This window comes from Octopus bimaculoides, chromosome 1 (genome assembly GCF_046866305.1).
Source record: "Octopus bimaculoides isolate indiv1 chromosome 1, ASM4686630v1, whole genome shotgun sequence".
NCBI classification, from domain to species: domain Eukaryota; kingdom Metazoa; phylum Mollusca; class Cephalopoda; order Octopoda; family Octopodidae; genus Octopus; species Octopus bimaculoides.
The window spans coordinates 76,745,685-76,760,684 of NC_142928.1; the positions used below are offsets into that span (position 1 = coordinate 76,745,685).

At 34.3% G+C, this 15,000-nt stretch overlaps 1 protein-coding gene across 2 annotated transcripts in view; it reads left to right on the forward strand.

Moving 5' to 3' along the window:
- The window catches only part of LOC106869508 (uncharacterized), a 1,059,538-nt gene that overhangs the window by 649,326 nt on the left and 395,212 nt on the right, over positions 1–15,000 (forward strand). For both annotated transcript variants that reach the window (XM_089352454.1, XM_089352457.1), the window contains exon 3: positions 4,695–4,937. In XM_089352454.1, coding sequence (XP_089208580.1) covers positions 4,695–4,937 — 243 coding nt within the window. The remainder of the gene's footprint in view (positions 1–4,694; positions 4,938–15,000) is intronic.

A 15,000-nucleotide genomic window follows, 5' to 3' on the forward strand; every position in this document is an offset into this window, starting at 1 on the left:
ATAATCTCGAGCACGTGCACATACACGCGCCCGCACACACACACACACACACACACACACACACACACACACACACACACACACACACACACACGCGCGCGCGCACGCACGCATGCAGGCACGAACACGGACGCACACATACACGCAGGTACGCACATGTACACCAAAGCACACCTGTGCATATGCATGTACATTAGTTTGGATATTTTAGAAAGGTTTGCCGTATATATTTTTTAAAAATCGCTTCCAAATTTAAATGAAATTTAATAAAAGGTGCTTTCTTTATTTATATTATCTAATTTTATTTACAATCCTATTTGGCTGTAAATTGTTTGATATATATATATATATATATATATATATATATATATATATATATATATATATATATATATATATATATATATATATATATATATATATATATATATATAAATAGACACATTAATGAAAGCAAATAATAAAATGCGCCCGGGGCAATATTTTCCTTCGAAACGAATATTTGTTTTGTTTCGTGTACACACACATACATTCAAACACACAAACACACACACATACACACACACACACACACACACACACACGCATATATATATATATATATATATATATATATATATATGATTGAATGTGTATATATATATATTATATATATATATATGAATGTATATGTGTGTGTGTGTGCATGTGAGTACGTGTGTGTTTATGTGTGTGTGTGTGTGCGCGCGTAAGTAAGTAATGACGTGAAATATAAATTTAATATTCATTTTCATATGAAATTTGGCACGCAACCCTCTGAATTCTTAATTCAATTCCTACCGAAGTGGACCTCAGATTTCCACAGTGCTTTTTGACATAGTATATTAGTTTAATTTCAGTAAGGTCAGTCAAGAAAAGGGATTACAGTACACAATAGAATTTAAAGTAATAGACTATACATTTCTCCCCTGATATTTGCTATTAGTAATTTCTAAACCGAAACTTTCAAAAATGTCACGTAAATGTGATGTAAAAAACCTTATCATTTGAGTAATACGTATATAGTTCAGGATGATATTTACTCTCTTACCTGGGGTTATTTTTGTAAAATAAGAAAGCAATGATTAATATAATTTATGCCTTCACTCATTAATGGGAAATTATCCCACAGTTATTGAAATAATTGGAACGAAACCGGCTTTTGTATCCTCTTAAATAAATTTTAACAGAAATGGGAAACTGTTGCTGAGATTGCAAATAATAAAGCAACAAAACAGGTGTCTTTTTCTAGATATTTTGCTAATTCCAACCGCCACAAAATATCAATGTGTAAATATAAATATATAAGTGAAGATGGCTTGCCGCCAGAATCGTTAGCATCTCCGACAAAATAATTAGCAACACTTACTTCCGATTCATTGCATTTTGAATTCAAATCCCTCCAAGAACAACTTTGTGTTTCAACCCTAAGTGATAGAGAAGGTGATCCAGTTGCTGTATTCCTTCAAAATGTTAGGCCTTCATCTCTACAACGACCCGGGGCCCCTTTCATGCGAATTGTTGTGACTTCTCTTATTTCTACTTTTGCAAGTCCGAGATACACATCTACGCTCACGAATGGACGGACAAGTACACACCCGCACACATATACATACATTCACACGGGAACACATAACCATAAACACACACACACACATCATGCGTACACACGTACACATACATCCGCAAACATACGCGCACATACGTACAGATACATGCACAAGCACACACACTACCCATACACACTCATTACGCATACACACACATAGGCAGGTACACGTGCACACACACACTTACATGAACAGGCACACGCGTACAGAAGAACGTACAAATACAGACACAAGAACACATAAGCACACACACACAAGAACAAAAACACAGATACTTGTTTATACACAAAAACATGAAAAACCGCCAGATACGTACTCACACATACTGGAATTCACTCATATTCCCACGATCACACACACGTGAGCAGAGGGATGACGCCGAGTCACTGAAATGGAAGCGAACAGCGACAAAAGAACTTTCATTGAGAAATAAACTACCGATCGGATGTTAAGCCAACACATGAAATAAACGATTATTTAGTTAGTTGGTTTGATATTTAACCCATTGGCTATCAATAAAGAATTGCAATGGAACCTGAGCGTATATTATCATTATTGGCGTCATGATTTTCCCCAACGAAGGCGGCGAGCTGGCAGAAACGTTAGCACTCCAGGCGAAATGCTTAGTAGTGTTTCGTCTGTCTTTACGTTCTGAGTTCAAAATCTTCCCAGTTCGACATTGCTTTTCATCCTTTCGGGGTCGATAAATTAAGTACTTGTTGCATACTGGTGTCGATCTAATTAACTGTCCCCTCCCCCACAATTTCGGGCCTTGTAGAAAAGAAAAGAATGATTCTCCCAAGGCACAATAAAAAAATTAATGTAAAAATCCCAGCGGCGCTCAAGATTTCTTACACCTAATTTCGAATCTTAGTATTACTACTTCACTTATATCTTGTCAAATAAGCTCCAGCGTGAATGACACTATACTGGTACTTTTTTTTTATTACGAGAAATATAAATATCTCTCACAGAATTTGTTTCTTTTACACAAATTCATTGTTTTTAATAGCACATAATTTTGGTGATCATGTTTTGATAGTAATGATGGGTACCACTATCACATCTCATCGATTATATTCGACGTAAGCTTATTTTATAGGCCTCAGAATATTGAAAGACAAAGTCGTCATGAGTATAATCTGAATTCGGCAAACAGAACAAAAATAAAAAAAATAAAAATACCTAAATCTCGAATAAAACGGCAATGAACTAAGTTCTGACGCTCTCCGATTATTACCCAACACTAACGATTTTTCATTTCACCACCATTATTGCTCAAATGTTCAGTATTACTATGTTTGTGTTGGTGAACACAAAATCGCATTCCGTTACTGTTTATCTTGCAATTAATCATTTCTCATTGTTGCTCTGCTCTATATAGCTGTCTTTTAGACGTAGACGATATGTTTACGTCCTCAGGTCATCCATCATTCTACCAACTTATTTCATCTTTTCTTTTCGCCTTCTGACAATCATTACTTCCTTAGGAGTTACTCATTATTCATTGTATCTTGAATTCAGTTCTTTTCCACTATTCTTTTCTTTAAACCACACTCACTTCATATATATATATATATATATATATCGACATGTACATATAAAAACAACATATACTCATGTGTATTCATTCATGCATTCATACATACATACATACATACATACATACGCACGCACGCACACACACACACACACATACACACACACACACACACACACACACACACACATATATATATATATATATATATATATATATATATATATATATATATACGTGTGTATGTATGTGTGTATGAATGAATGCTCAACTCCGCATTGGTGGATAAATACTTTTGTCATTTGGGAATTATGTATATATACAAATGTACTCACACATACTCACACAAACATGCACATGTATCAATAGAAGTATATATATTGATATTTATCTTACACATTCCATCGATAGAACATGGGATGCAGAATGATAGAGCACGCTGCAAAATCCGTACAGTCTTTCACCTTTGTTTAACTGGACTGCAAATCACCCCAAGTTTCATATGACATTTACTAGGTAATTTTTAATTCTTTATAGCCCACAGGGGGCTAAACATAGAGGGGACAAACAAGGACAGACAAAGAGATTAAGTCGATTACATCGACTCCAGTGCGTAACTGGTACTTATTTCATCGATCCCGAAAGGATGAAAGGCAAAGTTGTCCTTGGCGGAATTTGAACTCAGAACGTAACGACAGACGAAATACCGCTAAGCATTTCGCCCGGCGTCCTAGCGTTTCTGCCAGTCCAAGTTAACAAGTGTTGATTTGAATTGAACTCTCCTTTCCCCTTCATGGTGTCTAAAAATTCCATATCACCTAGCTACTGAAACTTGTAGAATTGGTAACAATTCTATAACATGTTAGAATAAGTACTAAATTATAATACCATCAGTTACCCTTTCTCTCAGACATGTTTACTTTCCCCACACACAGCACACAAAAGAACATACATATACACAGGCCCCCCCCACACACAAACACACTCACACACGCACACAGGTACACAGGCACACACTCACACACGCAAACACGCACACACATATACATACCCCCTGTTTTTCCGCATGAGTTCAGTATCTACAATGCTCACTAGTTAACAGGTATTCCTTCAAATACACTCACACACACACATACACACACCCACGCCCACCTACACATACACTGCATTATAAATCTCTGAAGTGCATCCAAATTTTAAGCCTTCAATATACACATAGAAACCTAATAAATATTAAGTTTTTATTAATATACATATCTGCAATTTCGTGTATATATACACCGTCAATGAACAAATGAAAGAAACAGGAGAAAGAGAGAGAGAGAGAGAAAGAGGGAGAGAGAGAAAGAGAGAAAGAGAGAGAGGGAGAGAGAGAGAGAGAGAGAGAGAGAGAGAGAGAGAGAAGGGCAGACAGACAGAGACAGAATTACATAGACAGAGAAAGAAAGAGAGGAGGAGAGAGCAGAAAAGCAATTTTATGTGTATGTTGGTCTCACGTTTTTTCAACTATGTCTTATCTTCCACAGCTGCTTACGAGAAACTATTTCATCGACTGCCAAACCACGTGGTAACGTTACAACATAACCTGAAAATACCAGGTGTCAGCGTTGAAGAATGTGCACGGCGCTGCATTCTCGAGACCAGATTTAATTGCAGGGGCTTTGACTATGAACGTAAACTGAAAAACTGCTGGTTAACTGAGGCCACACCTGAAAGCGTCAAAGGGGTACAAGTATTTGCCAACGCTGATTATTACGAACGCATTCCAGGTACGATTAATTTTTTCATATATGTCCATCGATTCATGTATATATACATATAGATGTAGGTATGTATGTTTATGTATGAGTATATGCATATATTTATTATATATACATACATATATATATATATATATATATATATATATATATATATATATATATATATATATGCTGGCTTCTTTCAGTTTATGTCCACCAAATCCATTGTCAGTAGGTATTGGTGTGTTTGTCAGTAGGTGTTGGTGTGTTTATATTTGTAATGTAGCGGTTCGGAAAAAAAAAAAAAAAATTACCAGAGATTCACGAGAAAAATGAGTTCTATTGTCGCTTCATTGGACTAAAAAATTCTTCAAGGCCGTGCTTCCAGCAATGACTGAAACAAGTAAAAGATAAAAGTTATGTTTTTAATGTGTTTATATACACGTAAATAGTGAGAGACAGAGAAAAAGAGAGATAAATATATATATACAGACCTATATACAAATATATATATTGGGTCATCCCATAAATAATGCGTTTTTTTATACTTTTATTTTTCAAAATTAAGATAAACGAAGTTCTTTTTTACAGTATACTCTCCTTCAATTTCTACAATGCTCTTCCATCTATCTGGTAGACTTGCAAAGCCCTTCTTCCAAAATTCACTTGACCGTGACGAAAGATACTCCTCCAGTACTGTTCTGACCTCGTTTACAGAATTCATATTTTTTTCTGTTCAAATGATTTTGAAGACTGCAAAATAAATGGTAATCAGATGGGCCAATGTCCGGCGCATATGGTGGGTGAGGTATCATTTCCGATTCACACTACTCCAACCTTTGGAATGGAATCCTCGCTGTCTGTAGCCGAGCATTATTCTGGCGGTAGCACTGTCTTCGGCGCTTGACATTGTTACAGAGAGCCCATTTCTCGTCACCAGTCATTATTCAGTTCAAAAAAGTTTAATTCGTGAGTGCAAAGAAGAACACACTCTCTGCGCGGGATTAGACTAGGAAAGTTTTTGAGGAATTCATTGATCCAATTTGCTCACTTTTCAGATGGCACGCAGGTGTCAATGAATGGTTGAATGACTAAATCTAAGCTTCTCTGCTAGTTCCGCAACAGTTACGATGGGATTTTCTTCCACCAAGGTTTGCAGAATGTCCTCGTTGTGCTCTACAGACCTTCCAAGATAAGGCTCGTCTTCTAAACTGTAGTTTCCGGCTCAGAATTTCTGGGACCATTGGTGACACTAGTTTAAGCTTATTATCTGATCCCCATATCCTGCGTTAATATTTCTCGCACATTCCGTTGCGTTGTTACCGAATATGCTCCTTTCTCACTCACACTATAGCTTTGAAAAAGTAACTGCTAAAATCGAACTTCACTTTTCAATACTTGCAATAAGAGTAAGCACAATGTAAAATTACTACCTGCTTTTACAGCAAGTGGAGGCAGGCAGGTCTCCTTCCGACTTTTAGTTCATGCAATTGTAAAAACTGCATTATGTATGGAATGACCCAATATATATGTATAAACGTATGAATGTATATATAGATATATACATATAAATATACATACAAACACACACACTCACACACACACTTATGTGTATAGGTTTTGTGTATGTATATGTATTTGTGTGTGCGAGAGGGTTGTGCTTTGTGGCTTGGTCAATAATGTCTCGATTAAATGAAATTAAAACCCATTTTCCTTTACACTGGCATTGCCTTGAGATAATTTACATCTGTCCTCACTAAGGTATAACTAAATACATCCAGCTCCACCCTTTGTATGCACTATGGTGACCTAATTAGTGCCATGATCTCGTACTGTTCCCTGTTGATTGATAAAATTTTGTCAATTTGTATGGTTAAACATATTGATAGCCAGGTTGTCAACATTATTGATGTCTAAATAAGACCATTTGAATGAAAACATTCTTGTGATAAAGATGTTGAATATCACACATGTAATGTATGGTGGAGGTGGAGGCGTAATGGCCCAGTGGTTAAGGCAGCGGAGTCACGGTCATAAGATCGCGGTTTCGATTCCCAGACCAGGCGTTGTGAGTGTTTATTGAGCGAAAACACCTAGAACTCCACGAGGCTCCGGCAGGGGATGGTGGCGAATCCTGATGTACTCTTTCACCACAACTTTCTCTCACTCTTACTTCCCGTTTCTGTTGTGCCTGTAATTCAAATGGTCAGTCTTGTCACACTGTGTCACGCTGAATATCCCCGAGAACTACGTTAAGGGTACATGTGTCTGTGGAGTGCTCAGCCACTTGCACGTTAATTTCACGAGCATGCTGTTCCGTTGATCGGATCAACTGGAACCCTCGACGTCGTAAGCGACGGAGTGCCAACAACAACAACAAAATGTATGGTGGTATTTCTTTTTCCGGCGATGAGATATTCCTACTCACTGGTTGTTAAGAAGTTACTCTCTGATTTTTCTTTTATGGTACGCTGTCCTATGATTCTAGTAACTATTTATTGTATTAGTTTATTTACTGAACTCTTCCTTTCTCTTTAAACATTCTTTTAAGAATATACAATTTGTTTTCGACATGAGTTGCAAGTCTAGCATGAAGAAAAATTTCCAGATGACATGTATGTGAAGTTCACAATCATATATTTTCTGAAGCATATTTGGTAAAATGTACATTGTTCGTATACTTTGAGTGGACATATGTATTTTGCGTAAAACTTTGATAAGTTAAGAAAAACATAGTGTCTGTTATGTCGGTTATTGGCTTCTAATGATTATAAGTCATAATAACTGAGCCGCATAGACACGCTAAACACAAACGCACACATTATAGCATGAAACGTTGGTAACGATCTTATGATTCATTGATGAGATTTTCTCTGGCAGTTTTAACGATGTCTAAATATACCACTCAATTATTTAATTGAGCTAATGCTACTTAATAGCAAGAGATAACCACATCACTATACCTCCTTGCACTGGATGACAATTATGTTTAATAATTAATAACCTATACAAAATATAACACCATGAATTACTTTTTGTGTTCACATTACATCAGAGATATTATTAATAATATATGTAAGCCGCAGTTTCTCTTTAGACCCAAGAAGTATCTTGCCCAGTCTTTCTAAAGTTATATGATGAAGATTAACATATTGGTTTATCACACTGATCATCAGCTGCCTCTTTGCTAGAAAGAACAGGGTTAATTTTGTTAGTCAACTCAGAAAACATTAACTTACATAATATTTTAATTACTTTTAACACTCAAAACTAATTTTTAGCAAAAAGCATAGTGGTTTATAAACAATTCCACTGGCATCAATTAGTTACTGAAGCCTTGAAAGGATCGAATGCAAGGAAACAGTCCGTCCTCTCATTGAAAAATAATCTATTTTTAAACATCACTGGTGGGCAAAAAAGACGTCCATGGCGCTTGCAGATGTTTGTCAATTCAAGAAATCAGTCAACCTCATATTATCAGGTATCTTCCTCTTAATTGTATGAAGATCCTTAAGTAGAATAGCTTCCTTTTTTCTTTAAATTTCAAACATTATTCTCATCCTTGAATAGTTATCACAGTATTCACACACGCACGCGCGCAAACACACATATATATACATACATATGTATATATCTATCTCTATATTTATGTATATATATGTATTTATATGTATATACATACATACGTACATACATGCATATATATATATATATATATATATATATATATATATATATATATATATATATATATATATATATATATATATATATATATATATATATATATATATATATATATTTCGTTTCCGGATTTCGTTCTTTATGTGAGTTTGTGTGTTGCAACATATTCTGTTGTATGTGGGGAGAATCATACTTATTTCTTCTTTTATTTTTCTAAAATTTTCGTTGCGACTTGCAACCTTTTCAATAGTTTTAACTCTTTTGAGAGTCAAAACAATTGAAAAGGCTGCAAGACGCAACGAAAATTTTAGAAAAAATAAATAAATAAATCAGTGGAAATTTTATCGGTGCGTGTGTTAAATTATAAGGCACCAAAAGAGAATGACTCTCCCCAGACACAACAGAATATATATATATATATATATATATATATATATATATATATATATATATATATATACATATATATATATATATATATATATATATATGCATGTGGGTGTGTATGTATGTATTATGTATTTGTGTGTGCATATATATATATATATACTTTTATGAGCTACTACTAGTTTCCTGCTGCGATGAAAACAGTCCAGACAGCATTTCTGAACACGTCTCATGCCGTCACGCAATACACAGCTTGTGCTCACAAGGTATAACATGCAAAAAAGAAAAAAAAAGAAAGAAACGATAGGATAAGGGAAAACAGGAGAAAAGACGGGAAAGAGGAAGATATTAATGGTTGAAGGTTCAAATACATATTTGCAATATTACATTTATCTAATTAGTTTTACATGTTTACCTTTTATCGCCTTCAAAATGTTCTCCATTTGAAGTAATGCATTGATCCTGGCGCATTTTCTTCTGTTTCGAGCACTGCCCGAACTCTTGCGAAATGATGTCGTTTAACGCCTTCGTCGTTTTTTTCTTCACCTCTTCCACATCTGCAAATTCTGTAGCACCAGCTTTCGTCACCAGTGATGACCGTCGATAAAAAATATCCGGATGAACTTCCAGCTATTCTTTCAGCTCACGACACACATTCAACCGTAACTGCTTTGGATTATCTGCAAGAAAGCGAGCCACAAATTTTTCTGCAACTCTTTTCATTCGCAGCTTCTTGCTCAAAATTCGTTGGCAGGAGATCCAGGACAGACCAATAATATCATCAAGTTCTTCAATTGTTCTGTGATGGTCCTCCAAGACCACTTTATGAATTTTCATGATGTTTTCATTCGTTCGGGTTGGTCTTCAAACTAGTTACCATTACTAAAGCGTAGAAACATCTCTTAAATTTGTGTTTTGTTCATAGCAGCGTCTTTGTAGACTGTTGAAAACATATGACAACTGTTTCGGCCGCTGTTTTCCCCAGCAGAAAACAGAATGTCACAGAAGCACGGTTTTTCTTTGTTTCAGCCATCGCAAAATCGATGAACAGGGGAGAAGTACTGCAAAAGAAAATCGCATCACGTGTAGTACGACTTAGGTGAGGACATCCATTGGCAGACTGATGCCAGAGTGTCGCATCAAGTGGCTTCTAGCGGCGGAAATCTAAACTACTACGGATTTGTCCCACAGAGAACGTTTCCGGTTAATTTTGGGTACCCACGACACCGTGTTTCAAATTATTAACGACTTAATATTTAAAAAAAAAATAATTTAAAAACTACTCGCTGGAATTCAATGAAATCTCTAGAGAATGATATGAACCATTGTATGCGTGGGGTATGTAAAAACCAACAGTGAAGTTTTGCCCAATTGTAAACAAACTGTGGCCATATGCATGATTTTCCGGAACTTTCAGTTTTCCAAATTATTAATGTGTGATCTCATAATCGTGTAATTATGAGTCATACATGTGACTTAACTACTTCAAAGAAATCTGTCATTACTTCTGAACTTGCCAAAGGAAAATCAACATTAGAAATATATCAAATAATTGGAAGATATCACCAAACTGTGAACATCTTTATTACACCTCCTACGAAGATACGTAAGAGAACAGATAAGGGTCAGTAAGGGGTGTTTCTTAACGTTTTCTGTCATGAATTAAGCGTGAAGCAGTAACGAACCCAGGTCTTACAAGTGGAGAAATTTTCAGGACCATTGGCAAAACAACTGTGTCCAGAACATGGGTAAACCAGTAGCATCTCTTAAAAGACCTCCTTTAAACAAAATCCACATACAAAATCGTCTGAAATGGGCAGCAGATAAAATAAAGGTCGACATTTCAAAAGTTTTCTTTACGGACGAAACACGTGCTACTCTGGGCATGATGGCTGCAGCAAGGGATGGGTTGTAAATGGACGAGACTGTCATCAACACTTGAGACGTCATCAAGGGGGAGGAGTCATCATGATATGGGCAGTTATTGCTGGAGGTATTATGGTTGGTCCTTGGAAAGTACCTTACGATGTTAAAATGACTGCATATGCTTACATAGCCTCTCTGGAAGAGCACCTTTAACCTTAGTTAAAAAAAGCAAAGGATCACGTTCAAGACCATAAAAGTCATGCAAGATAATGTGCCCTTGCCTTCAGCAAAGAAAACTACGGAATATATGCAACAATTAGGCTTCTGGGGACCTAAGTAGATGAAGTGGCCTGCCTGTTACCCCGACTTAAACCCAATAGAAAACTTCAAGAGTATTCTAAAGTGACAAATTTACGAGAATGGACGACAATTTATGAGCAAGCATGAACTGAGGTGAGCAATAGTGGACATATCTCGTGGAATAACATTCGACGAGTTCTAGAAATTAGCATGTTCCAAGGATCAGCGCCTTTTCCTACCTATTTCAAACAAATGCTCATGTAACCACTACTAGCCAACTCACCTATCATTTTTGAACGCTGTTTATTTGTTTCTTCCCTGCTTAATTATTGTGTGCTCATTTCCTTATGTGTACCAAACAATTAAATTCGCATTTTCTTCTTTTTATGAGTTTTAATTATACCTAGCTAGTAGTTTCAAACAATGAAAGTTTGCGTAAATTTGCTAAATGGCCGTAGCTTCGCGTAACCGGACGTCTTTTACACATCATGCGCATATAACTGTTGCCATCATTTTGTGAAAATATTGAATTTCAAGTAGGTTTTCAATAAAATAAAAAATAAAAAATGTTACGTCCTTAGTAATTTGAAACGCATTGTATGATTATATGTGTGTATGCGTGTGTGTATATGTGCATGTGTGTGTGCGTATGGGTGTGTGTATGAATATATATACACTGATACAAAGATACATATCTATTTAATTGTATTTATATGTATCTATATGTGCTCACAAACAAATCATGTATTTGTGTGAAGAGAATTTTCATTCTGGAAAACTGTATAATATATATTTACGTTATTTCTAGATTATAATCCATGTTTATAATCTTACATTTTTATATCAGGCCATAATTATTAAATATAATTTGTGACGAAAATATATTAAAACAAATGATATATTGAAACTATTATGTTCTTTTTTGTCAATATTTTTCTCATTATTTTCGCTTAATATTGCTAAATACGTCGTCAGAAGTTTGAATAATATCTGCTTAACCATTTTGTATATTACCACTTAGGGTATTTTATTGAAAAATAATTTTGACATAGCTCCTTGTAAATTTGTATTAACTTCATATATCTCATAAATTATGATTCGATAAATTCTGCATATATACGAATAAGTTATTTTCATTACAATTTATGCGAGTATATTAAAATCTAATTCTTGCCTCACCATACATATTTTTTTCTTTACTACTGGGAAATGCATTAGCGCTGTTCCTTGCATTGAATTTTTCTATTTTATTTATGAAATTACGACTGTTGCTCTTGTTTTTGAGGTTAACGTTGCTTAACTTAAGACCAACACTTACTGAGCAAGCATAACACTGTTTTGTGACGGTGCTGCATTTACATGAATAGGGAACCAATAAGCTTGCTGTACATACCAAGGAACTGCTTGCAGTTGACTTGAGAAAAAAAAGTGCATTATAATCCAAATATTTTTTCATAAAATTAAATATGGCTAAACACAACAATTATAGTTTTCTTATAACACGGCATACTGACTTCATAAAAATGGAGGCAACCTTTCACATTTTATCTCATTGAATATCTAGTTAACTGCACACTTGCATATATTTTCCTTTTTACTGATATGCTGCAATATAGGTTTCACCATCTCCCCAACTTTACTGGTTAACTGGTTATATCTTCTCGAAGGATATTTTCTACCGGTTAAATTAAATTACTAAAGCTTAACTCTCCAACTCAGAAATAAATGCTAATTTTTTAAATTATGTTAATTTAAAAAAAAAAAATTATGCTACTTTAAAAATTATGTTAATTTTTAGATTATGCTGATTTTTTAGATAACAATTTCACAAAATTGTTATAAAATTCTTAATAGGTTTATCAATTAAGTAGCAGGTATTGATCAACACTTCCGTGAAGTGGAAGAAAGAGTAAAAGATTGTTATGCTCATATGGTAGTAACAGGCATTTTTTCCGCCGTAACATACTGTAAACAAAAGCTTCTATAATGTACACTAGCCTTAAACATGCTCATACACATATACATTTAAATATATACACTTACATACATACACAGACACACACATGCCCGCATGCATATATATATATATTCATAAATATATCATACACACACACACACACGTACGCACACACACACACACACACATATAAATATAAATACATTATCTGACGCACCCTGAATTATATGAATTAATTACTCTGTATGAATATTTCTTACCCTGAACGAAACTAAATTCGAAACGATGTCAAAATTTCTTTGGACACTAATTGATTCATCACTGTATCAGGTGTTCAAACTGGTTAGTAATTAACAGCTTGACTTGGAGGAATCAATGGTTATTACTGCGCAGGAAATGAATTTAGAAACTAGGTGAATAAGTTGGTGTTTATAACTTGACGTTATAACTACAAAATTATTTTAGAGCAATTCACGCAACACTTTCATGTATATAAACATATAACATTTGCTGTGATTGGGAAAGCATTGTATTATTTCATGTTTGGTTTATTCTGCAAAAGTATTCAAGTGTTTCATTTTATATATTGGGTCTTGATGATAATCAATATGATTGCGTCAAGATACGGTAGAATACGCAATCACAATGATATTGCAGAGATTCGCAACAAAGTGTCTTAGATTCAACGCATCTTTTAAACAGAAATATACGGTAGAATATGCAAACATAATAACATTGAGGAGATGGGAACAATCTACTTACATTCGCAACAAGTTGTCTTAGATTCAACGAATCTCGTATTAAACAAAAAGATATTGAATGAATTCCAAATTGAAAAGAACATATTGAGAAAGAGTACATGTACTGTTAAAATAACCTTCAGTATATGAATGAATTATCAAAAGCATTAATTATTTTAAAGTATTATCATGTAACAATTCATTGAAAGTATTCATCCAATTCTCAATTCTCATCTGATTTGCTTCTAAAGCACTTCAGTTTTCCAATTTATCATTTTATGAAACAATTTTGTTATAAAGTCTGGTTGAAGCAAGTAATTCAATGATAAAGCAAATATAATTTAGGATTATTTCATACTTGAAAAATGGAGAAATATCGCAAAAACACCTGAACATATTACTTCAAATAATTATTACTAAAATGCAAAATTTTAATGTCTCATTTCTCACGCCAATTTACCAACTTCTAAAAGTTTCATATCCAGTTTAATTATTTTCGTTCTTAAATACGGTGCATTTATTTTAGTTTCGCTATTTGTAAACGTAAAGTTAACATAGGCGAAATATTGTAATAACTTTTTTTCGGGAAAATTATTTTTTGGCAAAGAAATGTATATTCTGAAAGTTCAAATGTCATAGATTCCATTCTGGAGGCAAAATAATTGTTTGAATGGCTTTTTATAGGAAACCGAAAGAAATCTACTCGACAATCACAGCTGTTTAGTCTGCCGACGACAATTTTTAAAAGAAGAATAAACTACGATACTAAGGTCAAACTTTGTACAATAATATTCTGAATCGATGGAGGAAATTCGTCGCATATTTCTTCAACGCTTTCTTTCTATTCATAATTATTCCTGAGTAATATTGAAATTCAATACAATCGAGTAAAGCAAACAAATATTCTGACATAGAATACTAAAGTTTAGGAGACGCCGGTATAAAGATTTTTCTTTAATATTTTTATAGAACTTTTCAGTTATTTAGTGTGATATAATTTTTAATTATACTCTATCATATTAAGTTGCACATATTTTGCTATAGTTGGGATAAATATTGACTGTTTATTAAAGATAACTTTTTTGTAAGGGAATTTGTGAAAGATGTCATCGTAGTAGCTATTATTATACTGATGCTATTATATTACATGTGTATA